The sequence below is a fragment of the Python bivittatus genome, unplaced genomic scaffold (assembly GCF_059951505.1).
Source record: "Python bivittatus isolate LINGU-HERP-01145 unplaced genomic scaffold, Pbiv_v1 ctg000330_np1212, whole genome shotgun sequence".
Lineage (NCBI taxonomy): Eukaryota > Metazoa > Chordata > Lepidosauria > Squamata > Pythonidae > Python > Python bivittatus.
In genome coordinates, this window is record NW_028277058.1 from 41,626,598 (window position 1) to 41,652,572 (window position 25,975).

At 36.8% G+C, this 25,975-nt stretch overlaps 1 protein-coding gene across 2 annotated transcripts in view; it reads right to left on the reverse strand.

Annotated features, from left to right (window-relative positions):
* Nucleotides 1–896: 896 nt before the first annotated feature.
* The window catches only part of CRY1 (cryptochrome circadian regulator 1), a 42,716-nt gene continuing 17,637 nt past the window's right edge, over nucleotides 897–25,975 (reverse strand). The window contains exons 3-14 of one of the 2 annotated variants that reach the window (XM_025169289.2): nucleotides 23,236–23,378; nucleotides 19,053–19,237; nucleotides 18,308–18,396; nucleotides 15,462–15,602; nucleotides 15,059–15,370; nucleotides 12,504–12,655; nucleotides 12,203–12,405; nucleotides 10,768–10,890; nucleotides 5,491–5,583; nucleotides 4,016–4,090; nucleotides 3,821–3,928; nucleotides 897–1,515 (exon numbers count right to left, since the gene is read on the reverse strand). In XM_025169289.2, coding sequence (XP_025025057.1) covers nucleotides 3,825–3,928; nucleotides 4,016–4,090; nucleotides 5,491–5,583; nucleotides 10,768–10,890; nucleotides 12,203–12,405; nucleotides 12,504–12,655; nucleotides 15,059–15,370; nucleotides 15,462–15,602; nucleotides 18,308–18,396; nucleotides 19,053–19,237; nucleotides 23,236–23,378 — 1,620 coding nt within the window. In that variant the 3' untranslated portion in view covers nucleotides 897–1,515; nucleotides 3,821–3,824. Of the gene's footprint in view, nucleotides 1,516–3,820; nucleotides 3,929–4,015; nucleotides 4,091–5,490; nucleotides 5,587–10,764; nucleotides 10,891–12,202; nucleotides 12,406–12,503; nucleotides 12,656–15,058; nucleotides 15,371–15,461; nucleotides 15,603–18,307; nucleotides 18,397–19,052; nucleotides 19,238–23,235; nucleotides 23,379–25,975 lie in introns of both variants that reach the window. The other variant, XM_007432368.3, reaches the window with a different exon arrangement.

Consider the following 25,975-nt stretch of genomic DNA (forward strand, 5'->3'; position numbering starts at 1 on the left):
TGGAGGTTACAGACATGATAGTTTTAGTAGTATATAGATAGAAATAATATTTTTTACACAAGAAAATAATTGTTAGCTCTGTTAATTAAACCAAGAGTTCTGCCACAAATGTATGGAAACCTGTTTCATATGAATATTAGTCCAAGAATGTAGTGGAGAAAATAAATCTAATGAACAAAATGGAGATTTTTCCTCCCTTTTGGACATGACCAGGGTCAAACTCAGCTCCTCTCTTTGTCTAATCCTATCAGACCCAAATGGACCCTGCACCCAGACAACCCCCCTGCAATCCCATCTAAACCAAAGAATAGAATAGAAGCCTCCTCACCAGCTCCTAGTACAGTTCAAGGGCAGCCCTAATAAGGGAATTGCAGCATTGTAAAGGTGAGAAACCCTAAGGTTCCATCCTCAATCAGCCTGATTACCTCAACATTCTACCTCAACAGAGGAGTTAGACTTCCCCAGCTCTGCTGCTACCCCTGAAAAAGCCACTCTGCCTAACAACAGAAGTAACCCCAGGTACGGGGACAAGGACCTGTCTAACTTCCCCAAACTGGCAGCAAATCAGATCTTTAGGATTTCTTGCCTCGTAGCCTTCGATTTTTATAAAAATCTTTGCTTTCCCATTGTTCAGCATCCGTCTTTCTTGTAAAATAGGCACCCAACAATTGTTGCCATAAACATGGTTATTTTCCTCAGTGTTGTGGTCTGTACTTCTGAATTTTCCACAAGATTAATAGGTGATGAGAAATTCAAATCATAAGCACTGCTTAAAGCTTCCAGCTTTTTAAAAAAATAACAAAAGCTATAAACAAGACCATTGTACAAGGGCTCATTCTATGAAAACAACTGATTCCGACAATGAATCTACTCCCCAAAATTAGGTGTAGGTGAAATAATCTATATATATACATTTTTATTAATCAGAGCATCCTCACTGATTGCACAAAGGCAGTGGGAAACACAAGGTTGGAACACATTTCATGACAGTTTTGTACTTTAACAAAAATATTGACATAAGGGATTTATATACAGTTGGTTTTCAAAAAGTAACATTTTTTGTATATTTTATACACTGGCAAATAAGAAGGCATTTGAAAAGTGAGAGCCTGGATCATGGTCAAAACTTCTGTTCCAAATTAATAAAAAAAAAAAAAGATGTAAAAAGGACCAACATTGTAGTTGAGATGTTTTCTATTTTATATCCATCTATGAAACCTATGAAAGCCATACATGAAATATCAAAAATAGATGAATATCACTAATCATGAATGCTTGTATTTACATTACTACTAAACTCATTGTCAAACGCTTTATTTACAAATCTCGATTTGTTCTTAGTGAAAGTCTTTTAAAATTTTAAAAACCATAGAAAGGCCAGTTAGAAACAATACAGTCCAAAAATTCATACTTGTTCAGATGGTGTGAAAATAAATGTATGAAAATGCGTATTTTAATACAAGCACTCTCACAAAAACTGAAACTTAGGGTGTGGATCCTTCCCTTTCAGCAATGCTGTAAGACAAAAATAAATCAATCCATTAGGAAATAATTCAAGAAACCTTTTTAATACATTTTGCTAATTAATATTGAAATTAGTTCCTATGCTTATTGAGTCTGAAAGATTATCTAGTAGTTAGCGAAGTATGTTTTTAATTATTTTTAGTTATATGCTTTGTAACTAAAAATACAAATGCTCTCTCTTTGTAATATTTGGCAGATGGTAAAAGTTGGACTGTAAGATGCTATAAAATTCCAAAATGTGGTGTCTTTAACAATGACAAATCCAAAGGTGGTGGTGGGGGAGTGGAAGACAAAAAGAAGCAGAAAACAGGCAAAGGAAATAGATACAGGGATTTCAGTAAGCAGTTAACAACATGTGTCAACAGAATGTTAAATGGCAACAAAGTCAAGAATGAAAAGGAGCCCATGCACCAAATTACATATGTTAAAAAATACCACAGTCCTGTGTACATCTATGCCTTAAGCCCCAACGAGTTTAACTGGATTTACACGCATGTAAGTATGAATAAGACTGCAGCTGAACATTTGCTATAAAAGCTGAGCAGAGGAAAAATTTGGGAACTTATTACAGTTACAAATAGGAAAAAAAACTGTTTTTAAAAAGGCATTAGACTAATGTCTTATACCAAACTGAAGTACTTGAACTGTTAACTTAAAATTTACTGGTTCCACGCAATGCTGTATCAAAATAATTTTCACAAATAAACTTTAAGGTCTATATGTTTGCAGCAACCAAAAGGTTAACCTCTTTGGACTAAAAAGGCAAATACTGACATATTTCAAATACTGAAATCAAGAATTGAGCACATACGCAGTAAGAAAAAAAAACAGAGATATAGCACTGGACAAATGGATGCTATTAACTAGATAACGGGGAGGAAGGGAGAGAGAAACTGAATTTGCAGCAGAGGCAATGTCAGTAAAGTCTGTTAACATATTAAGTCCGTAATACTGGGTTATGCTACATTACAGAGCTATAGAACTGCTGAAGCAACTCTTTATGACTATATTATTTTAGGTATAAAACAGAAATACAACCAATAGGGGTCACAAACCTTTCTGGGATAGTGGGCCCATTTGAATTTTGAGAGCATTTTACAGGCACTCTCACAAATCAGTTACAATAATGGGTATGGTCAATCAGAAGATATCCATATACCAGAAAGTAACAAAGCAATGCATTGTAGCCTTCCATTATTTTATTTGTGAAGAATGCCTCTGTATATCAAGCACAGAGACAGAAATTATGCCTGAAGCTGATGTTCTGCAGCATGCTATCTTCCCTTTAAAAAAAAAAAAAAAAGGTAGTATGCTTGATGGGCATCAAGGTACATGTCAGCATCTTGGACCTGTACCATGCTAGAAAACAGGTTATTCCATTGTTGTATGCCAGATGGTAAAAAATCGGCAATAAATATTGAATTAACTTTTCTTGACATCTATCCAAGAGATAAAGAGGGAGCTTTTTAATGGTCTAAGCTCTTCATCTTTTCTAAGATGCCATTAGTTCAGAATGCTTTAGGAATCACACTCCTTCCCAAAGTTCAAGAAGCCTAGCCTAAGCTTTTTCTGAACAAAAGATGTTGAGAATATACATGGCTAATTATTCTAAACTGGTAGGTTTGCTTCTGATACAAGAACTTACAAGTCCAAAGAAAAAAAAATACTCCAAGCTACACAGATAAATCCGTGTGCAATGTAATTATAGATTAGCTTGAACACATCTAGATAATCTATTTTAAGGGAAAGGAGAAAAAATGAATATAAAATGGGAAAAATACCAAACTGCTTAGGCTACAAAAGCTTAGGGGAAAGAAAAGAGTCATTTGTAGAAAATTACAACAGATGAAATAATTTTTTTAAAAGTTCCCAGTATAAAAATAAATTGGTGTGCATAAAAATTAACAAATATTTTAAAGAAAACAAAATAAATACTGCCCATTACCCAAGATGTTACACAAATGACTAGTAGGTTTCAAGTAAATGTTTTTTCTCTCTCAGCAAATTCAAAAAAAAAAAACCACATTAATTCACAATGTAATGGAAAAATAGAAACTAGGTGCAGTTAAACTGACAATACAAGTCACACTCAGGATAAGCTTATATGACTGCTAGAAGTATGAAATTAATGGCAGGGAGTTCTTGGCCACTGCCAAACAGGATTTTAGGTGCAATGGTGTTTGGTCCACTTCTTCACAGGAAGTTATGCTCCCAAATTTGCAGCAGGCATGCTTAGTTTCTCCTTGTGAGACTAGAATGTAGTTTATCAACCATTTCCTTCACAACTCAGTTTTACCCCATTAATTACTGCTCTGTCGCTGGACTTTTGGACCAATGCTCTGAATTCCTTCTTCTGGATTTGGGCGTTTCCCAGTACACACTCCAACACTAAGTGATGTTCTTCCTACAAATTGAAGCCAAACACATACTTTAATATTCTATTTGACTCTCACTCAACTCAAATGCCATCATGAATGTATAAAGATCATACCTTGTTGCATTAAGAGTGTTTTTTGACTGTCTCCATGAGCATAATGCAAAATTCCACTATTCCCTTGAGAGTAACCTGTTAAAAAATGTTTATTAATTTCTGAACAAAAGAATTATAAATCAACATTTAATTTTTTCCATAGTTTTAATAAGTATTTAAGTACTACTAATTTTGTTGTCAGATATATAAATAAATAGTTTGAAATATTGTTCTGAATTCATGTCACATTTTCTGTCACAAATGAATACACTTCTAGTAAAACCAGGACAAATATTTCTTAAAATTTAGAAACAGATCTTTTTGCAAAGTATAAGAATACTCTCAAAATTATGAATACCATCCTCAAATTATGGTGTCTTTGGATGTGAAATCTAACCCTACCCCTAATCATAACAACAAAATAATGCAAACATCATCTGAGAGAGAATTGGTAAGATATTCACTGTAAGTTCTTGTTTTGGTTTCCTTGCTTGATAATGCCCCATTCTGCATTTTTTATTTAGGAATTTTAAAAAGCAAGGGTTCCCACTTTGTATTCTGAGCTTGGTTTTTGCTCCATTTACAACATATCCTCTGCAGGAAACAAGTAAATCCTAGGTATAAAAAACACAGTGTACATAAGCATTACCTATCCTACTTCTGTACCTGAAAGCAAGTATCCCTTTGAATGATCTAGTTACCTGGTAATCATTACTCTTGCCTAACATAAAACCATGAAGAGCTATCTGTTATTAAAGACACAAGCCTGACCAGTTTTTCCATTGCTCCATTTGGGGTCCCTTGGAGGTCTTCATAACAGGGAGTAATTGTCAAGCCTATCTCAGTTTCTTTGAGATCAGTGAGACTTTACTGCTTTAGGCATACTAGCCTTTTCTGCACTGCAGTCTATATCTTTACTAGCAATATACAGTGGTACCTCTACTTACGAACGCCCCTACTTACGAATTTTTCGAGATACCATCAGCTCCAGCCCCAAAAATTTACCTCTACTTATGAACTCGCCTCGACTTCCGAACCAGATCCGCGGCCGTTTTCCGCCCATTCCACGTGGTCCGCAGCCATTTTCCGCCCGTTCCACGTGGTCCGCAGCCATTTTCCGCCCATTCCACGTGGTCCGCGGCCATTTTTCTGCCCGTTCCACGTGGTCAGCGGCCGTTTTTCCGCCCGACGTGTGGTCCGCGGACACCGGAACGGATTAACGATAATTACATTGAACCTTATGGGAAAATTTACTTCGACTTGCGACCAACTCGACTTGCAATCAGAATCACGGAACGGATTAAGTTCATAAGTAGAGGTACCACTGTAATAGTTTCCTTAGAGGAATTCCTATTTTTACTCACTATCTTTAAACATGCTTATGCAGAAACTACACTGCTCAAATCAATATACCTAGATTTACCAAGGGGACTTGAGTATCACAATTTATTATATAAGGCTGAATGAATGCCGAATGCAGTTCTGAATTATCCTACCTTGCTGTTGAATTCCACTTGTTCCTGTATGAGTCTCTCCAAGGGTACATGCTTGAACATTCCCTGTATGTCCTTCACTGGTTCCCATTTGAGCTCCTGCAAGAAAGCAAATCTATATTGTTTGCGCTTCTCATTTCTGGAATAAGAATTACAGCTCCCCAAATACAGTGTTGTTCTTCCTAAGTACCAAAAGGAAATATAATACCAGATAAACAATGGAATTGAAATGAACATTAAAATGATGAAAAGGAAGTCATAAATGCTGAGAAAAATGTTGAAAAATGATAAGGCTGCACGGACAGATGGTGTAATTGGAGGAATGTTAGGATATGGAAGTGATTTGCTTATGGAAACCTATGCAAATTGTTTAATGCATATCTGAAGACAGCATTTGGATGTGATAACTGAAAAAAATGCTGTCACTGTTCCCTATTAAAAAGGGAAAGGTAACAAGAGTGAATGCAAAAACTACAGGGCATCAGTTTCTTTAGGTGTGTGTGGAAAGATGGCTTAATTATAACTGAAAGGCTAAAAAACATGAATAACAGCAAACCTGGAAGTGCACTGCAGGTTTATGCTGGGCAGAATTGTTTGGATCAGATGTTTGTTCTTTAGGTTTCTCAGAAATATATGAAAGTAAGAAAATGTACTCCATGTTTCATTTTGAGAAAACATATGATAAAGTAAATAGGCTTGAATTATGAAATGGTCTGGGTGAATATGCTGTTGAAAGTTGGTTGCTGTATGAGAAAAGAGTAGTATGTCATGGAAGTAAAGACTGTACAAGAATGGAATGTAATATGTTATGCCCCCATGAATGTTTACTGGATAAAAGAATAAGGAAACCTATTGTCATAAGTACTGTTTGCTGGGACTATGAATGTGTGTGTAGCTTTGTATGTAAATGATATCATGTTGTTGGCTGAGAATGCAAATGATTTGTAGTCAATGTTAGAAGGAGAAGATGATGCAATGAAAAGTATGAATGAAAATTAATAAACTAAAGAGCAAGGTAGGTGTGTTTGACAGGGAAAATGGAGTGAACAATTGCAAGTTATTAAAAAGACGATGAAAAACTAGAGCAAATAGACTATTTGGAAGCAAAATGTTTACTAAAGAGAAGATAAATTATGAAATTTTAAGACATGCAAATGTTGATTGAGATAATGGTATTATGAGTTCTGCTGTGTATAATGAATATTTGTTGAAAGAAGTGAAAGTGGCTGTGAGTGTGCTTATGCCCATTTTATTATAAGGAATGAGAACTGGATATGTCAAGAGAAACATACAAGTGAATTGAACGCAGAGGAATGGGTTACTTAAAATGTATATGCACTAAAACAAAAAAAGATGAATGGGTGCTGAACATTTATAGAATATAAAACTGAAATTGAAAGTGTGGACGTAATACATAGAGGTGGTTTAGTTGTACAGAAATAATAAATAAGGATTGAATCATAAAACCAATATAGAGAATAGTGAATTGCTTAAGAAGGGGACACTCAAATAATAATGGCTAGATAGAATTAATTAGATCCTCAAAAAGAGAGAAACAATAAATTTAAAGAACAAAATACAATGTATAAAGCCATGTATGAACATGATGAAAGCAAGGATGGTTTGCAAGAATAGAAAAGTATGGAGAGATATATCAATGGTGTTCATGTAAAGTAGTTTTAACTATGTTTCCTTTCTCTTATCTTATGCCTTAATTTCTTTGGCTTATCATTTCTTGCTCCTTTCTGTTGCTTGCCTAATGATGCTTATCCTGCAAGAGTGTAATTAGTATGTATGCAAATTTTTAATATAACAGAAAAAATATTATGTATAGAACTGGAGAGTAATAATACCAATTGCATTTTTTAAAATTTTGAACATAAATGAAATCAAATTAGCTTTTGTCCTGAACCTATAGAGTGCTTCTTGCAGTGTCGCACTTGGCCCAGAAAATGTTGCATATCCATGGCGTAGGTTTAACAAAGAGCTAGGAAGGATAAGAGCTAATGGGATACATGGACATAGGAAACAGGGCCAATATGCAGAGTCTGGTCCTGCACACAATTTCAAGTGTTCCAGTAAACACTTGAATATAATTAGAATCTCATTAAAACCTGCACAAAGCATAATAATTAATATCTAATTCAATTAATATTTATTTTAAAATTCTGAATAAAGAGATTATTTATTCTTTAGCTATTAAATTGATATCTTATTGAATAACAGTAACAGAAAGATTGCTATGTCCAAAAACTGTTCTTTTTCATATTAAAAGCATGAAGACTCAATTATTTCAGCTGTTTACTGCTGGATATGCCTATAAAATTGTGAGCACACTTTTGTGCTAATTACCAATTAATTCCCATAATTAAGTCCAAACTGAACTGTTCCTTTTCCACTAATAAATTATTCTGGATAGTAACCTACATACACAGACTTGCACTTTTTTTCTTGATTTGAGATAACCTAAAAATATAAACAGAAATGCCTGTATGTTTCTAAACCTTGTAATATTAATTCTCTATATTATTTTACTTTTGTTTCTGAAAAATATTATGTTTTTTCCCACAATAATCACAATGAAAAACCGAAATTCTTCTAATAATATTAGAATATACTGTAGATATTATATCTGGGATACCAGCATGCCCATGGACACCTTCCTTGGTGCCCACCAGACAACCTGCAGTTTTAAAAAAGGATTTAATTAAAAAAGAGACATTAGCATGCTATAAAATAAATCACAGAACCTCAGAATCAATTTTATTTCCAAGAACACTTTTGGATCCAAATGCTTGGTTAAAACACAAAAATAATAGGAAGGGATTTAAAAAGAGCACCAAACAATTAGAGCTCAATCATTCCACTGTCCAGAAGATTATCTGTAAGTGGAGAAGATTTTAAACATTCTGCCAAGAGCAGAATGCAAGATACTGAAAGAAGTCTAAGAACCCCAGAATTTCGTCATGTGACAGGTAGCTCTCGTGATTGATGTCAAAATGCGTGGGTATACCATTAGAAAGAAGCTGCACAAATTAGATCTACATGGGAGCTGTGCCAGGAGGAAAGAACATCAGGGCAAGACTAAAGTTTGCTCATGAACACCTAGGCAAAGACCAGGATTTCTGAACAATGTGCTCTGGACAGAAGAGGCAGACACCAGAAGACATGTTTGGCAAAAACAAAAGACAGCATTTCCCCAGAAGAACCTGGTACCAACTGTAAAGAATGGTGATGGAAAAGTTACAGTTTGGGGCTGCTTTGCTGCATCAGCGCCTGGGCAGCTCACAATCGCAGAATCCACTATGAATTCTTCATTGTACCAGAAGGTGCTTGATGATAATGTGAGACCATCTGTCAGAAGACTGAAGGTCAACCAAAAGTGGACTTTGCAACATGACAATGACCCTAAACATTCCAGTAAATCCAAAGAATGGCTGGAAGAAGAAGAAGAAGAAGAAGAAGAAGAAGAAGAAGAAGAAGAAGAAGAAGAAGAAGAAGAAGAAGAAGAAGAAGAAGAAGAAGAAGAAGAAGAAGAAGAAGAAGAAGAAGAAGAAGAAGAAGAAGAAGAAGGAGGAGGAGGAGGAGGAGGAGGAGGAGGAGGAGGAGGAGGAGGAGGAGGAGGAGGAGGAGGAGGAGGAGGAGGAGGAGGAGGAGGAGGAGGAGGAAAGGAAGGAAGGAAGGAAGGAAGGAAGGAAGGAAGGAAGGAAGGAAGGAAGGAAGGAAGGAAGGAAGGAAGGAAGGAAGGAAGGAAGGAAGGAAGGAAGGAAGGAAGGAAGGAAGGAAGCAAGCAAGCAAGCAAGCAAGCAAGCTAGCTAGCTAGCTGGAATGGCCAGGTCATAGCCCAGATCTAAATTCCATCAAGATACTGTGGAGTTATCTGAACAGGCTGTGCGTACAAGAAACCCTTCAAACATTGCATAGCTGAAAAAATTCTGCATGGACAAATAGGAAAAAAATCCTCCCAAAGTCATAGTAGACAGTTATAACAAGGCCTACTTGACATTGTTTCTGCCAAAGGGGGCGATATCAAGTATTAGAACCAAGGGTGTACTTACTTTTTCCACAGAAGGAAATGACATATCTGTTAATTTTTTGTTGAATAAATGATTGCAAAGTCAACTTTTCATAGCTTTTTTTGTTTAATTACCTCACTTTTATATATTGTTTGAATGAAGGTAAAATATTGATATGTTCACATATGTTAAAAAAGAAAAAACTTTACATGGGGTATATTACTTTTTCACATGGCTGTAGTATGGAGTATCCAGGGAGCATGGGGAGGGGAGGGGAGGGGAGGGGAGGGGAGAGGAGAGGAGAGGAGAGGAGAGGAGAGGAGAGGAGAGGAGAGGAGAGGAGAGGAGAGGAGAGGAGAGGAGGGGAGAGGAGAGGAGAGGAGAGGAGAGGAGAGGAGAGGAGAGGAGAGGAGAGGAGGAAAAAAACCAAACTCTAGAGAACATGACAGGTAGCATTCCAATAAATATTACATCCTCATGGCAGTCATTATGTGGATGGACTAGACTCTTTTTAGCAATTGTTTTGTAAAATTCGAAAGGTGCCTACAAGCCAAAATGACAGGGGAACCCTGTATCGTTAATTCAAAAGAGATATAGAATAAATTAAAACTTCTTCCCTGCTGTGAAAGACTATTAGTTATCATCAACAATATGTATTTTGTATGAAGCAGAATGAAACATATACCTCCATTTCCCTTCCTTGTTAAGGATCCATGCTTATATATCCATTACTTATTACTTTAGAGGTGTATAAGTTATATATTCTGGAGGAAGAAAGCGGTAGGAAGAATAACCAAAGGTTGGTGAAGCACACCAACTAAATGTTTGCCAGTTCAATCCAATCTGGTGCCTGATTGTGTGCCCAAAGAATAGACCAGTTAAGGATTAATATCTGTGTACTACTTCCTTAAAATTAAAGGCCTGGCAGCAATGGACACTATGTCAAGAAGCAAAAAAGGGGAAATGTCATTCTGAATCTTCCACATTCTCTGGTAATCTGTTTGCCAAGCTAAGGGAATATACTGAAACTTCCCTACTATGCCTATTCCTCAGCATTTTGATCCAGTACACTTCATGTGGGTATTCTAACTTGACTAATTCAGTGTGCTTAATTATAAATATTTCCATAATTGAATTGCTCCAAGTGTCATGTGATATTAAAATTTTGGCTTCAGAAAGCTTGTTATTGTAATGCTGACGGACAGTTAAATAGATTTTGTTATTTATGCTGCTTAGCTTTTCTAACATAGGAGTAACTTACCACCTGCACCTGCACCTGCACAACCAGGGAGATTTTCCCCTGGAGAATATCCCATTAGGCCGCCATTTCCGTTTCCATTTCCGTTTCCGTTTCCATTTCCATTAGAAGGCACTGAAGCAAGGAGGCCTAATCAAAACAAAATGCACTAGCCTCAAAATGAAGTATAGGCTTTGGGGGGCTTCTTTGTTTCTGGCCCTCTTTGCAGATCAACCAAAAAAGGAGTGGATTTTCCCACTAACAATTGGAGTAAAGCATTATTTTTTTAAAAAATCAATCCCATACAAACAGAGACTGTATTTTAAACTAAAATCTATAATGTTGGAATGGTCACTCAGAAAGACCAAGACAACAATACTAAAAATAATAATTAAGAATGTTAATAATAAACTGATCCTTAACATGGAAAGAAAGGAAATTCTCCCTAAATAATGGTTAACTCTGTTTTTAAAATAAAAAATGTCAATGCTTTCTTCTTTTTTAAGTTGAACATAGTGAATAAAAAGTATTATTCAAAGTTTTATGCATTGGCTACCGAAAATGCCAGGATGGGTTACAAAATTAGATTCAATTATCTGTTCAACATCCAACAATAAAATATTACAAAGCATCAGGAAAATCAAACTCTTATTTATTTTCCTCAGTAAATAAATGAACAAGTATAATGTTTTTGACTCATTTGTTTAATTGGGTTCTCTTTAGTTTTAGGACTTGTATTGAGAACATATGTTTCAGGTCATATTTATGCAGAAATACTGAAAATTCAAAAAGGTTCACAAACTTTTAAGCACCACTGTATGTGGAAGAAAAAACAGTGTCATACATAACACTTTATAAAAGGTGGTAAAGATGACAACTTATATTCCCTATCCTCTAAATGAAAGATGTGGTTACTTCATGTTCATTCTACACTAGGTATGTGGCTTCGCAGAGAAGTTTACAAGTGTAGAGGGTAAGGAAGATGACCTTGACAGAATGTTTTCTATGCAAAAGGGGCTGAAGCCCTTTTAAAATCCAGAATGAAATAACATTCAGAAGTGGCTCAAATAGACACCTCCCTAATTCACTGAACTATATGAAGGAGGAGGTACAGCATAGAGTTGCAAGATTCTATTATTATAGCCAATCTCAATAAAAATAGTTTTAGCCTTTCTATGGAATTGATTTCCTGGTCTGGTCTAACTATTGGGGCTGACAAGAAGTCACTGCAATGTTCTGACCATGAAAGGAATAGAGCTGATAATCTGATGTTAATATATTAGCCCTTCATTAATGTTAAACTTACAACTTTAAAAAAGGTTAACATTAAAGAAAAGTGCAAGACAAATAACTGCATTCTTCAGTCAGCCAATTATAAATATTATACCAGGATTTTAGCAATTAAGAGTTTCAGGCCAAAAGTCATGAACGTAGAAACTGAAAGCAAAGCTTTTCATCATACCCAATCCTCTGTATCGGGATAGTTGCTGGTAGATTTGTTTCATTCTTTCAATATTCAATCGACTTGCCTCAGCATGATTTACCATTGGCTTTGGGTAATTTATTCCTATTATACATTTTGCAGCTTTCTGGACTCCCTCTGGGGCATTCCAAGGATCATATATATACTTTGCAGGAAAACCTCTGAGTATAGGTAGATACCGTCTTAATTAAAAAGAAAGAAAGAAAATAGTTTCCATCATTTTTATGGTTTGTCTTAATTACTTAAAATGTTTCATTTTAAACTGATAATGGTGTTTAACCTGATATAGTCCCCATTAGGATCAGTTCTTCTGCCAAAACCCACAGGACAATAACAATGGAAAAACTGCTGGAAAAATGAGCTACAAGACAGCCACATCCAACTGCCTGCATTCACACTCCAGTCTGCATCGAGAAGCAATTCTTCAAATACCTGCCAAAAAACAAAAACCACTGAATTAATGTAGCCCCATATTTACTTTTTTTCAGGGAATAGAGTTTCAAGTAGCAATTTATTTGCATGCTGGCTTTTAAAATATCCATGTCTAAGCATATAGGAGAAAGCTGAGGAGAAATACATACTCTATACAGTAAACTTATGAAATGTGCAAAGTCAACAGGCAACTTATTTAACTGCAGAAAAGATTCAACGTAGCTTAGATAGTTATAAAAACAGATGATGCAAATACACTGCTGGAAACAGAATGAGATTTAGAACCACTAGCACGAACAACTACTCACAGTACTACAGCATAATCCAATCCACAGGATTAGCCTGTTTGTGTTCTATTAAACACTTATCATGCACGTTTTAATGTGCTAAAGGAGAGTGAGCGTGTGAATTATAATGTGTTGGCTTGCCACTAGGTGCTGCTACTTAGCTAAACTGGTTTACGTTATATAACATTTATTGCTGTTGACAGCAACTATATGCAATTTACCCCACAGGTTTCACATTAACTACAGTTGCAGCAAACTCCAAACTACAGTGGGGCAAAAAAGTATTTAGTCAGCCACCAATTGTGCAGGTTCTCCCACTTAAAAAGATGAGAGAGGCCTGTAATTTTCATCATAGGTATACCTCAACTATGAGAGACAAAATGGGGAAAAAAATCCAGAAAATCACATTGTCTGATTTTTAAAGAATTTATTTGCAAATCATGGCGGAAAATAAGTATTTGGTCACCTACAAACAAGCAAGATGTCTGGCTCTCACAGACCTGTAACTACTTCTTTAAGAGGCTCCTCTGTCCTCCACTTGTTACCTGTAGTAATGGCACCTGTTTGACCTTGTTATCAGTATAAAAGACACCTGTCCACAACCTCAAACAGTCACACTCTGAACTCCACTATGGCCAAGACCAAAGAGCTGTTGAAGGACACCAGAAACAAAATTGTAGACCTGCACCAGGCTGGGAAGACTGAATCTGCAACAGGCAAGCAGCTTGGTGTGAAGAAATCAACTGTGGGAGCAATAATTAGAAAATGGAAGACATACAAGACCACTGATAATCTCCCTTGATCTGGGGCTCCATGCAAGATCTCACCCTGTGGGGTCAAAATGATCACAAGAACAGTGAGCAAAAATCCCAGAACCACACGGGGGGACCTAGTGAATGACCTGCAGAGAGCTGGGACCAAAGTAACAAAGGCTACCATCAGTAACACACTACGCCGCCAGGGACTCAAATCCTGCAGTGCTAGATGTGTCCCCCTGCTTAAGCCAGTACATGTCTGGGCCCGTCTGAAGTTTGCTAGAGAGCATTTGGATGATCCAGAAGAGGATTGGGAGAATGTCATATGGTCAGATGAAACCAAAGTAGAATGTTTGCATCCAAAGAACACCATACCTACTGTGAAGCATGGGGGTGGAAACATCATGCTTTGGGGCTGTTTTTCTGCAAAGGGACCAGGACGACTGATCCGTGTAAAGGAAAGAATGAATGGGGCCATGTATTGTGAGATTTTGAGCGAACACCTCCTTCCATCAGCAAGGGCATTGAAGATGAAGTGTGGCTGGGTCTTTCAGCATGACAGTGATCCCAAACACACTGCCCGGGCAATGAAGGAGTGGCTTCGTAAGAAGCATTTCAAGGTCCTGGAGTGGCCTAGCCAGTCTCCAGATCTCAACCCCATGGAAAACCTTTGGAGGGAGTTGAAAGTCCGTGTTGCCCAGTGACAGCCCCAAAACATCACTGCTCTAGAGGAGATCTGCATGGAGGAATGGACCAAAATACCAGCAACAGTGTGTGAAAACCTTGTGAAGACTTACAGAAAACGTTTGACCTCTGTCATTGCCAACAAAGGATATATAACAAAGTATTGAGATGAACTTTTGATATTGACCAAATACTTATTTTCCACCATGATTTGCAAATAAATTCTTTAAAAATCAGACAATGTGATTTTCTGGATTTTTTCCCCCATTTTGTCTCTCATAGTTGAGGTATACCTATGATGAAAATTACAGGCCTCTCTCATCTTTTTAAGTGGGAGAACTTGCACAATTGGTGGCTGACTAAATACTTTTTTGCCCCACTGTATATTTCCTCACAACTCAGTCCAAGAGTGTTTAATGTGGCTTCAGAACTGCAAGTAAAGGATGGTTTTTTATTTTGGTTAAAGAAGCAAATATATCAAGGCTTTTAATAATAAAAGGAGTTACATACAACATGTTCTGCAGAAGAATCAACTATATATAGACATAGCTTATTTTGTACAAACTGACTGTAATACAGCTTGTCTTAAGGTTATTTAGAAACATTTACAAACCTGAGATATCAAAATGAAATCTTAAGGGCAATACCAAAATGCATTAATTAAAAGAAAAATGTACCTTCATTCCTTCTTCCCAACTAATCCATAGATCACCTCGGGTTAAGAAGCATGCCACAGCATGTCTGGCAAGATGATGGATCCAGCCTTCCTGGCGCAGCTGGGTCATAATGGCATCAATCCAAGGGAATCCTGTCCTACCCTCTGCCCACTTGGCCAAAGCCTCAGGATTTTTGTCCCACGGAATCTGCACACATATGGGATTGCCTTCCATTTTATCAAATCGTGGATTGTTAGTTGCTGCTGTGTAAAAGAATTCACGCCACAACAATTGGCCATAGAGGGAAAGAGGAGGAGAGCTGTTCTTCTTCACCTGTAAATCATGACATATAATAAAAACCCAGTTTTTAAATACATGTCTTATCACAGATAAATACTGATAATTCCAGGTGGTCAGTTCATACCTTTTTGTACAAGTCTGTTAATTTGAAGTAAAACAGGCGGCAGGATAAGCAGCCAAAACGTAGATAAGGACTAAGTCCTGTTGGACTTGCAAGAAGCGAATTTGCATTCATTCGAGGTCGTTCAAAGTTTGCTACCCAAGCCTAAAAAAGAAAAAGAAATGGGTATTATAGTTACTATTTTGTTATGTATTTCTTAACAGCAATTTTAAAAAACCAAGTTTGTGACAGCTATACATCAATTTCTTAGAATCTGAGAATCACACATGCATATCATTTTCAATGTATTTACACATGAATTCTAAAAGCTTCACTATTTATCCTATATTGAAGATGCTTAGTAAATTTACATTGCATCAAAACAGTGATAACATTTTGATGGTTTTCCCCCTCAAATCATCACATTTGAATCAGTACTGTCATTTAGGTTTTGGAATTAAGAATTAAAATTACCCGTAAAGCTCACTGAATTATTAATCATTAATTAATCAACCATTTGTTTATGATCTATGTACAAAGTAGGAAAAATACAAATAAGACAATTTCTCTCTGGGGGAGAAAAGAAAGAAAGAACGAACTATAAAATTCAGAGAACTCTTTCATTATAAACAGCCTATGTTCCTGCTATAATTAATTATATAGGTTTAACCATCTGCCCCTGCTACTACTCAGACAATATTTATTATATGGGGTAACAAAAAAAGGTACAAATATCCTTATAAAACAGACATTATAACAAAATGTTGTGTGCTGCTTCAACTATCTCTATTTGACACAGAGCTATTAAAGAAGGAATATTAGTGCAAGTCTCTCGATTGCAACAGAAGGAAGCACATAAAAATGGTCCAAAGCAAGACCTCTCCAGCATTTGGATACTACAAGACTAGAAAACTGTTTTACTGAAGTAAAATTTTTATAATGATGCCCATCCTCCAGACAATGTGAAACAGAGCTTCTGTGCCTTCGGGGGTCTATATCCCAAATTTTCTGTTTGATACTCTCTGTTGTCTTAAAAAGTGTAAAGGATACAAAGGATGGATAGGTGGGACTGTAAAGGTCTATGCAATATACAGTGGGGCAAAAAAGTATTTAGTCAGCCACCAATTGTGCAAGTTCTCCCACTTAAAAAGATGAGAGAGGCCTGTAATTTTCATCATAGGTATACCTCAACTATGAGAGACAAAATGGGGGAAAAAATCCAGAAAATCACATTGTCTGATTTTTAAAGAATTTATTTGCAAATCATGGTGGAAAATAAGTATTTGGTCAATATCAAAAGTTCATCTCAATACTTTGTTATATATCCTTTGTTGGCAATGACAGAGGTCAAACGTTTTCTGTAAGTCTTCACAAGGTTTTCACACACTGTTGCTGGTATTTTGGTCCATTCCTCCATGCAGATCTCCTCTAGAGCAGTGATGTTTTGGGGCTGTCACTGGGCAACACGGACTTTCAACTCCCTCCAAAGGTTTTCCATGGGGTTGAGATCTGGAGACTGGCTAGGCCACTCCAGGACCTTGAAATGCTTCTTACGAAGCCACTCCTTCATTGCCCGGGCAGTGTGTTTGGGATCACTGTCATGCTGAAAGACCCAGCCACACTTCATCTTCAATGCCCTTGCTGATGGAAGGAGGTGTTCGCTCAAAATCTCACAATACATGGCCCCATTCATTCTTTCCTTTACACGGATCAGTCGTCCTGGTCCCTTTGCAGAAAAACAGCCCCAAAGCATGATGTTTCCACCCCCATGCTTCACAGTAGGTATGGTGTTCTTTGGATGCAAACATTCTACTTTGGTTTCATCTGACCATATGACATTCTCCCAATCCTCTTCTGGATCATCCAAATGCTCTCTAGCAAACTTCAGATGGGCCCAGACATGTACTGGCTTAAGCAGGGGGACACATCTAGCACTGCAGGATTTGAGTCCCTGGCGGCGTAGTGTGTTACTGATGGTAGCCTTTGTTACTTTGGTCCCAGCTCTCTGCAGGTCATTCACTAGGTCCCCCCGTGTGGTTCTGGGATTTTTGCTCACTGTTCTTGTGATCATTTTGACCCCACAGGGTGAGATCTTGCATGGAGCCCCAGATCAAGGGAGATTATCAGTGGTCTTGTATGTCTTCCATTTTCTAATTATTGCTCCCACAGTTGATTTCTTCACACCAAGCTGCTTGCCTATTGCAGATTCAGTCTTCCCAGCCTGGTGCAGGTCTACAATTTTGTTTCTGGTGTCCTTCAACAGCTCTTTGGTCTTGGCCATAGTGGAGTTCAGAGTGTGACTGTTTGAGGTTGTGGACAGGTGTCTTTTATACTGATAACAAGGTCAAACAGGTGCCATTACTACAGGTAACGAGTGGAGGACAGAGGAGCCTCTTAAAGAAGTAGTTACAGGTCTGTGAGAGCCAGACATCTTGCTTGTTTGTAGGTGACCAAATACTTATTTTCCACCATGATTTGCAAATAAATTCTTTAAAAATCAGACAATGTGATTTTCTGGATTTTTTTCCTCATTTTGTCTCTCATAGTTGAGGTATACCTATGATGAAAATTACAGGCCTCTCTCATCTTTTTAAGTGGGAGAACTTGCACAATTGGTGGCTGACTAAATACTTTTTTGCCCCACTGTAAAAGTTTTAACTGCAGTTATAGTTGATATGCAAAATTAAAGCTAATCAAATATTAAAGCAGAATTACTTCTTAATCAAAACTATAGTATTTCAATACTTGAAAACAAGCATATAAAGGACAATGCTCTTCAAGTTTGTATTATTACAACTTTGGCCCAATTTTTTCATACCTCAATGAAGTATTGAACTATGCTTGGAGGACAACAAAGTTGAACAACATACCTTTCTTTCCAAATGTCTTTCCAGTCTCGTGAGTGCTTCTGTTTCTCCTCCAGGCCAAACAGCAGAAGGCAATCCATCTGTATCAAAACCTATAGTATAGAAACCAATATAAAATATATTATCAAATGTCAAATGTTATTAGTCAAGCTACAATTTGTATAGATTATAAAACTTTATTATGTTAAGCAATTACTATACCTATATAATCAAAACACTGATCTGAACCCAATGCTTAGTTTGCAAGTTTTGAGTACTTTGAATAATTTATTCAGAATTTGATACTCAGTGCAGTGGCAGACATGGTAAAGTCCCTCTGTCAACTACTAGAAATCTTTGGTGAGTTGTCAACACCCAATTTAGGAGCAAGTCTTCACAGTTTAACAACTAGGAACTTGCTCTTTTCCCCTCACAATAACGCAAATATTTTCAAGAAATTCTGTGATTATTTGGCAACCCTATTGAATTATAACTTACGTACACATTCTAGAATACTGCCTATGAAGAAGCATCTATTAATAAATTAGACAGTATTATTTTCTTATACCGAGCTTTAAGCATAATTGTAAATGGCAGGATATTATCATTCAGATCCTTCTATTAGACCTTACTAATAGATAGGTAAGATAGACCTTAGATAGGTCTAATAGAAGGCTAATAGAGCCTCCAACTAATGACCACGTATTAGAAGAGGCCATTTTTTAATAATATACAAGGAATGAGGATGATGATATGTATTTTGGATTACCTAGTTCTTCCAGTGATGGAACACCATATTTCTCATCATGATCGTCAGAAACTGGGGTAGTACATTTTGACATTACTTCTGCAGTAATAGTTTCCACAGGCATCTCCAATGGTTCCATTCTACTTATTAGAGTTTGGAATCTCTTATAAGTAAGAGGTGGCTGCCCTCCATTTAATTCTATAATTCTACAGACAAAGAAAGCAATGTCAGTTTATACTTTTAGAAACATTTTAAGTTTGTTGTGCAACTCTACATTTCTTACCTGTAGCATGTTATAACATTTACTTCATACTGTGAATAGAGTAACTGAATTCCTCATTAGAAACATAGAAAAGGCTAAGGGGTGCAACTAATACAGCAAATCCAATCATCTTAATCCAGACAAATAATTAATGAAGTAAGTTAAATGACAATGTATATAGTTACTCTACAGATGAATGAACAAATCACTGCAAAGGATAGTTAACAATTGATTATAAAGAAATTACTACAAGAAACAAGGCCTCAGATCAGCATTAATACACTAAAAAAAGTGGCTGAGTACAATTTTCTATACTCTTTGTGTATAAGTACTGTAGTCAATCCATGGCCTGGGAATTACACGCTCCTTGTGTCACCAGTTTCCTCCTCATCACATCACCAGATTGAAGAGATGTAGTCAATTTCTCTTCCCAGTTTTTGACTTTTTTTTTTAAAGAACAAATGCGCTTTAAAAAGAGACCCACATACTTTCTAATGAATTGTTGGCAAGTAAGTCTATTATATTTACAAACCGGAAGAATGAATGAACATTTCTGTCTTTTATATAATTCATCATGCTTTATACTAGGGCTGTGTAACGCTCTTAGAAAAGGTGCATCGAGGTACATGAGGGTGCTCATGTAGTACCTGTCTGCAGCTCCTTATAGTAGCTGTATTTTTTCCCGTATAATACAGCTGCCATCCACAGCCATAGCCCAGCCCAGGAAAATGCACATTTGGTTTAAGGTGTTGCAGACGCAAGCTACCCTGCATGCTCTGAATCACTTTTTTGCTTTGATTCTACAGCACTGTACAGCCCTATTTTCTGAATATACTTGGGAAAAAAGTTTTAAAAGGAAAAAAAAAAATTAAGTGAAGAAAAGGAAGAGACAGTCTCTTACTTTCATACATTTTAATAGGATCAATCTTAATATTGTTAGTCTTTCAGTTCCATTTAGATTCCTCATATTATTGCCTGACAATCTTTCGGGTTTCACAGACTATAGAAGTTTATCAATTTATTCTACTGCATGATATATGAAGAATAAACCCATAGGTTTAACTAATGCTGGCCAGTAATTAAAGAATAATTGCATAATTGTGGGAAAGAGAAATTATTTTTGAGACTGAAGACATAATAGACAAGTAATTTAAAATAGTGCTTAGATATATATTTGAGGAACTGCATCAGGATATTGAATCAATTATGTCAGCTATGTCATGTTTTTCTGAGAACAGTTTGTTCTCAGAAGATGTTAAAACGTGATATGCAGTAAAACTTACCTGAGGAAAACATGGATGAGAATCTGAATAAGAACTTTTCACCAGACATAAAGAAAAATGGATGAGAATTTAAAAAATAAGAAGGAAATAAAAATGACAATCCTAGAGAGCAATTGGAATAATTTCTTTTTCTTAGAGTCACAAGAGAGATTGTTAAAGAAAGTTCCAACAAAGGTCAACTACCCTCTGAAGGGATTACAGAGAAAGACAGTTCTGTATAGAAGTAAAAAGGAATATAAAATCAGTTTATTCAACCAAGGATAAAATGAGACATGTTGTTATTTTGGCTGGTTCTTTTTGGATTTGCAGATATCTTAACTAGAAAAAAATGTGGTGCACTGGATTTGTTTATACTTAATAAGGTGTTTAAGTTCTTTCCTTTATTGTTATTTATGTATTTTAATTTCATAGTACTCAAATTGGCTTTGTATTTAATTGTTTTTTTAAAGGAAGTCTGATCTTGTTTTCTTTAAAGGAAAAACTATTTCTCTCTGTTATGCTAAATTTTAGTCTTTTGTAGATTTGCTTATAGTTTAGAGTTGAGATATGGAATGTTTATCAAAATGGGTAAGTTGTTATTTAGAGTAAAAATGTTGTGTATTGGAGCTTGTCTTGTAAAGAGGAAATGGTCTCTTTTTGTAATGTTAAACCTTTCCTTTGTTTATATTGGGATATTGGGACCATTTTATGCCTTTTAAATGGGATTTTGTTTTAGCTAAGAACAGAGATGTGGAATGCTGAATTTTATATATGTTAACTAATGTTAATATTTTAGAGTTCTATTTGGACTTTTTGCTGAGAATTGAATGGAAGAAAAGGTTACTTATTTGATTTGCCTATTGTTAAGAGATGGGTTATGGGATGAAGAGTTGTATATTGGCTAAATAAGAAGAGGTGAAGAGATTATGGAATAGTTTATATGAGGATGGGAAGTCAATTTTCTAAGGGGGGAGGGTTTTTTTGTTTTGTTTCATTTTATTACAACTTTTTTTCCTTTTTTTCGCTTGTATTATTTTATTGTTCTATCAAAAACTCTTAATAAAATTATTGGGGGGGAAAGAAATACAATAATAATTTGAAGAGGAGTTAGGGACTGTAATAACCTGTGTCCCACTAAACTAGGCAGTGCCCAGGGAAACTGAGTGCTATGTCATACACAGGGCAGGGGGATCTGATGCTAGCTTTGAATATCTGTCCAGGCAAGAGATGGGACACTGTGTGGAAAACTCCTATCTGCAATAAGAGGGCAGATGGGGATGAGCTGTCCACAGGGTTTCATTTTGTTTTTGTTTTTTTAAACAGGCAGAGGAGAGAGTAGCTCCCAGGGGAAAAGCAGCTTAAGTAATGGTGGGTGTTTGGGTCAATCCTTTCTCCCCTATTCTTTAACATTTACATGAAGCTGCTGGTGAGGTCATCCAACAGTCTGGAGTGTGCTATCACCAGTACCACTTACAATACCCAGCTTTATATTACCACCCTGGGCCAGACTGGAGATGTCATGGAGGTTCTTTCCCAGTGCCTGGAGGCTTTAAGAGTCTGGATGGGACAAAACAGGCTGAAGTTAATAAGATGGAGTTAGTGTTGATACACTGATGTTCTCCTATGTCTCCAATGTCTCTTGATGGGGAAACACTACCTCTAAAAGAACTAGTCTTTCATTTGGGAGTTCTCCTGGACTCATGGGTTCTGCTAAACCAGCAGGTGGAGGCTGTGGCAAAGGAGCCTTTGCCCAACTTCAACTTGTGGACCGGTTATCACCTTATCTGGGTAGGACACCTGGTTACAGTAATTCACACCCCTGTCCCCACAAGACTGGACTACTGTAAAGCATTCTATATAGGGCTATTTTTAAAGACTACTTGGAAACTGCAAACGTTCCAGAATGGGTAGCCTGTGTTTTGACTAGTATTCACAATCAACAACACATCACCATCAACAACTGCATTTCAGACTCTACACTGGCTCCCAATTGGTCTCTGGATACATTTTAAACTGCTGGTTTTAACTTATAAATCCCTTCATGGCTTGACACCTAGGTATATCCAGGACTATATTATCCAGCCAGAATTGTCCTGACTAGTAAGACCACCAAGAAGAACAAAAAAAAATTGGGGGGCTGTTACCAGGAGGTGCTGCTTTCCTGTTGCAATGCCAGCTCTCTGAATCAGCTTCCCCACTGACTTCAGGCTTGCCTCCTCTCTGACAACATTCAGGAAACAACTAAAGACAGCTCTTCCATAGGGCTTTTCCCCAGTGTACAAGTATCCCCAAGTTTTCTGTTATTGTTTCACATCTCTAATGTTTAAAATATTTTATTTTCAAACCTATTGTGGCCATTTTAATGCTGCATTTGTTTGAGTTCTGTTACCATGGATGTTTTATTGTTCTTTATCATGGATGTTTTCTGTTAATTTCAATTTGTTGAAATTAGCAGTATACAAGTTTCATAGACAAATATAAATGTCTACAAACCATCCATTATGCTACTAAATAATTTTAAGAATTGATATATTTTAACAAAAAGTGGTATTTCTACAAAAAAATGCTGTAATAGAAAATGTTGGATTCAGTATTATTTTCTATCCTCTATCAGTATCTATCCATACTGCATGATTACTTATTATTTTTCTGTTTTACACTTAATAAATTGGTAGCTTACTTGTCTAAGTCATATAAAGTATGCGATATCCGTACAATGACTTCCAATCCTGCTTCAGTGGCCAACTTCTTAATTGCTGCATCTCTCTCCTTTCCAAATGGTTCAGAGTCATATTCAATAGAAAGTTTTGAAATGTTCCATTCCTATAGTTTCAAATAATGATATTTTTAAAACAGCTATTGTTCCAGGTCAAGGAATAAGAGGGAATAACTAATACTAACATATTCTGAATGCATAAATACAAATGGCTGGTTGTATTACATAGCAAATGCAGAAAAATTACTGTATTTTTCCGACTATAAGACCATGCTTTTTTCTAAAATCCTTACCCTAAAAACTGAAGGGCGTCTTATTCAAGGAAGTCAGCCGAGAATCGCGCGGTTCCAAACTGCCCATACTTTGTTTCTGCAGAGAGGCTTCCTCCTATTGCTAGCCTCCAATCACGAGTGAAATAGCTTGTCTCCCAAACAGACTTCCTCCAATCATGACCCTGATGTAACTGACGTCAGCTGATGCTGAACAAACCAATTAGAGGAAGGCTGATTGCAGAGACAAGCTATCTGCAGTTTCACTCGTGCTTGAATGTAATCAGTTCAGCAAAAGAGCCTGGAAATAGAGCTGCAGAGAGACAGTTTGGACCTCCTCCCACCGAGTGTATCAGGTCAATGTTAACTAATTACTAAATAAAAATGTGTTCTGCACTATCTTTAAAATATTGATTTTTTAATTTTGGGCTGGAAAAGTGGGGGTCGTCTTGTACATGGGGGCGTCTTATTGTCGGAAAAATACGGTATTCTCCATATACAGGCCAAGAATTCTGCCACAGAAGATGTTAATCAAGCTGGAGGAAGGTCTTTAGCCTTCCTCTCAAAAATAATAGAACTGGACCCCATAAAATGAACACTGGATTAAAATGTACAGTAGTCTCAAACTTTTCTAGCATTTCTCTCCAAACAGTGCTGGAAAAGGCACTGAACAGATACATGGATTTTACTGTGTACATTTCACTATCAGTACAGGATCGCCCTGAGATTCCAAGCTATACTTTTTATTACTTTCCTCTTAAAATGGCCATATTCATAAAATTAGATTGTAAGCAATTAAGCCTTTCCTTCCCTCTTTTACAAGCATGCACATGTACTCTAATTTTGCCTTGATCTGAAGAGATTTTGTCAAGAGTTAATAAGCTGAAAGAACGAAGCTAGAACAAAAAGAAAACATGGACCCCATGAATGCACATTATGGCAACAAGGTAGTGTGAGCTTAGATTTTTGCTTTATCTTAGTAAATCAGATAGTAAATATTTGTGTTTAATATATTTGACCACATAATAATATGAAACTGTACTGGAGATAAAGAATTAAAAACTAAGCAATTTGACTAGGTTTTTACTTTTAATTCCCAATGTTGTGATGCAAGGCCAAATTATGCCCATTGAGTATGCCCAATAAATATTACACAGATTGCTTTTTATGTTTAACCATAGTACTCAAGTAAGTTGAAAACCAAAAATCCAGGATGGTTTTATCTGTTCACGTAAATCTCTGCTTGGCAAGTATATCACTGAACATACAGTACTGTGCAAAAGTTTTAAGCAGGTGTGAAAAAATGCTGTAAAGTAAGAATGCTTTCAAAAATATATATTGTAATTGTTTATGTTTATCAATTTACAAAATGCAAAGTAAGTGAACAGAAGAGAAATCCAAATCAAATCAATATTTAGTGTGACTACCCTTTGCCTTCAAAACAGCATCAATTCTTCTAGGTACACTTGCACACAGTTTTGAAGGAACTTGGTAGGTAGGTTCTTCCAAACATCTTGGAGAACCAACCACAGATCTCCTGTGGATGTAGGCTGCCTCAAATCCTTCTGTCTCTTCGTGCAATCCTAGAAAGACTCGATGATGTTGAGATCAGGGCTCTATGGGGGCCAAACCATCACTTCCAGGACTCCTTGTTCTTTTTTACGCTGAAGATAGTTCTTAATGACATTGGCTGTATGTTTGGGGTGATTGTCCTGCTGCAGAATAAATTTGGGGCCAATCACATGCCTCCCCGATGGTATGGCATGATGGATCAGTATCTGCCTGTATTTCTCAGCATTGAGGACACCACTGATCCTGAGCAAATCTCCAACTCCATTTGCAGAAATGCAGCCCCAAACTTGCAAGGAACCTCCACCATGCTTCACTGTCGCCTGCAGACACTCATTATTGTACGGCTCTCCAGCCCTTCGGCGAACAAACTGCCTCCTGCTACAGCCAAATATTTCAAATTTTGACCCATCAGTCCAGAGTACCTGCTGCCATTTTTCTGCACCCCAGTTCCTATGTTTTCATGCATAGTTGAGTCACTTAGCCTTGTTTCCATGTTGGAGGTATGGCTTTTTGGCCGCAATTCTTCCATGAAGACCACTTCTGGCCAGACTTTTCCAGACAGTAGGTGAGTATACCTGGGTCCCAGTGGTTTCCACTAAGTCTGTGCTGATGGCACTGCTGGACATCTTCCAATGTCGAAGGAAAGTAAGCATGATGTATCTTTCATCTGCTGCGTTAAGTTTCCTTGGCCAACCACTGCATCTATGGTCCTCAATGGTGCCCATTTCTTTGTGCTTCTTCAAAAGAGCTTGAACAACACATCTTGAAACCCAGTCTGCTTTGAAATTTTTGCCTGGGAGAGACCCTGCAGATGCAGTATAACTACCTTGTGTCTTGTTGCTGTGCTCAGTCTTGCCATGGTG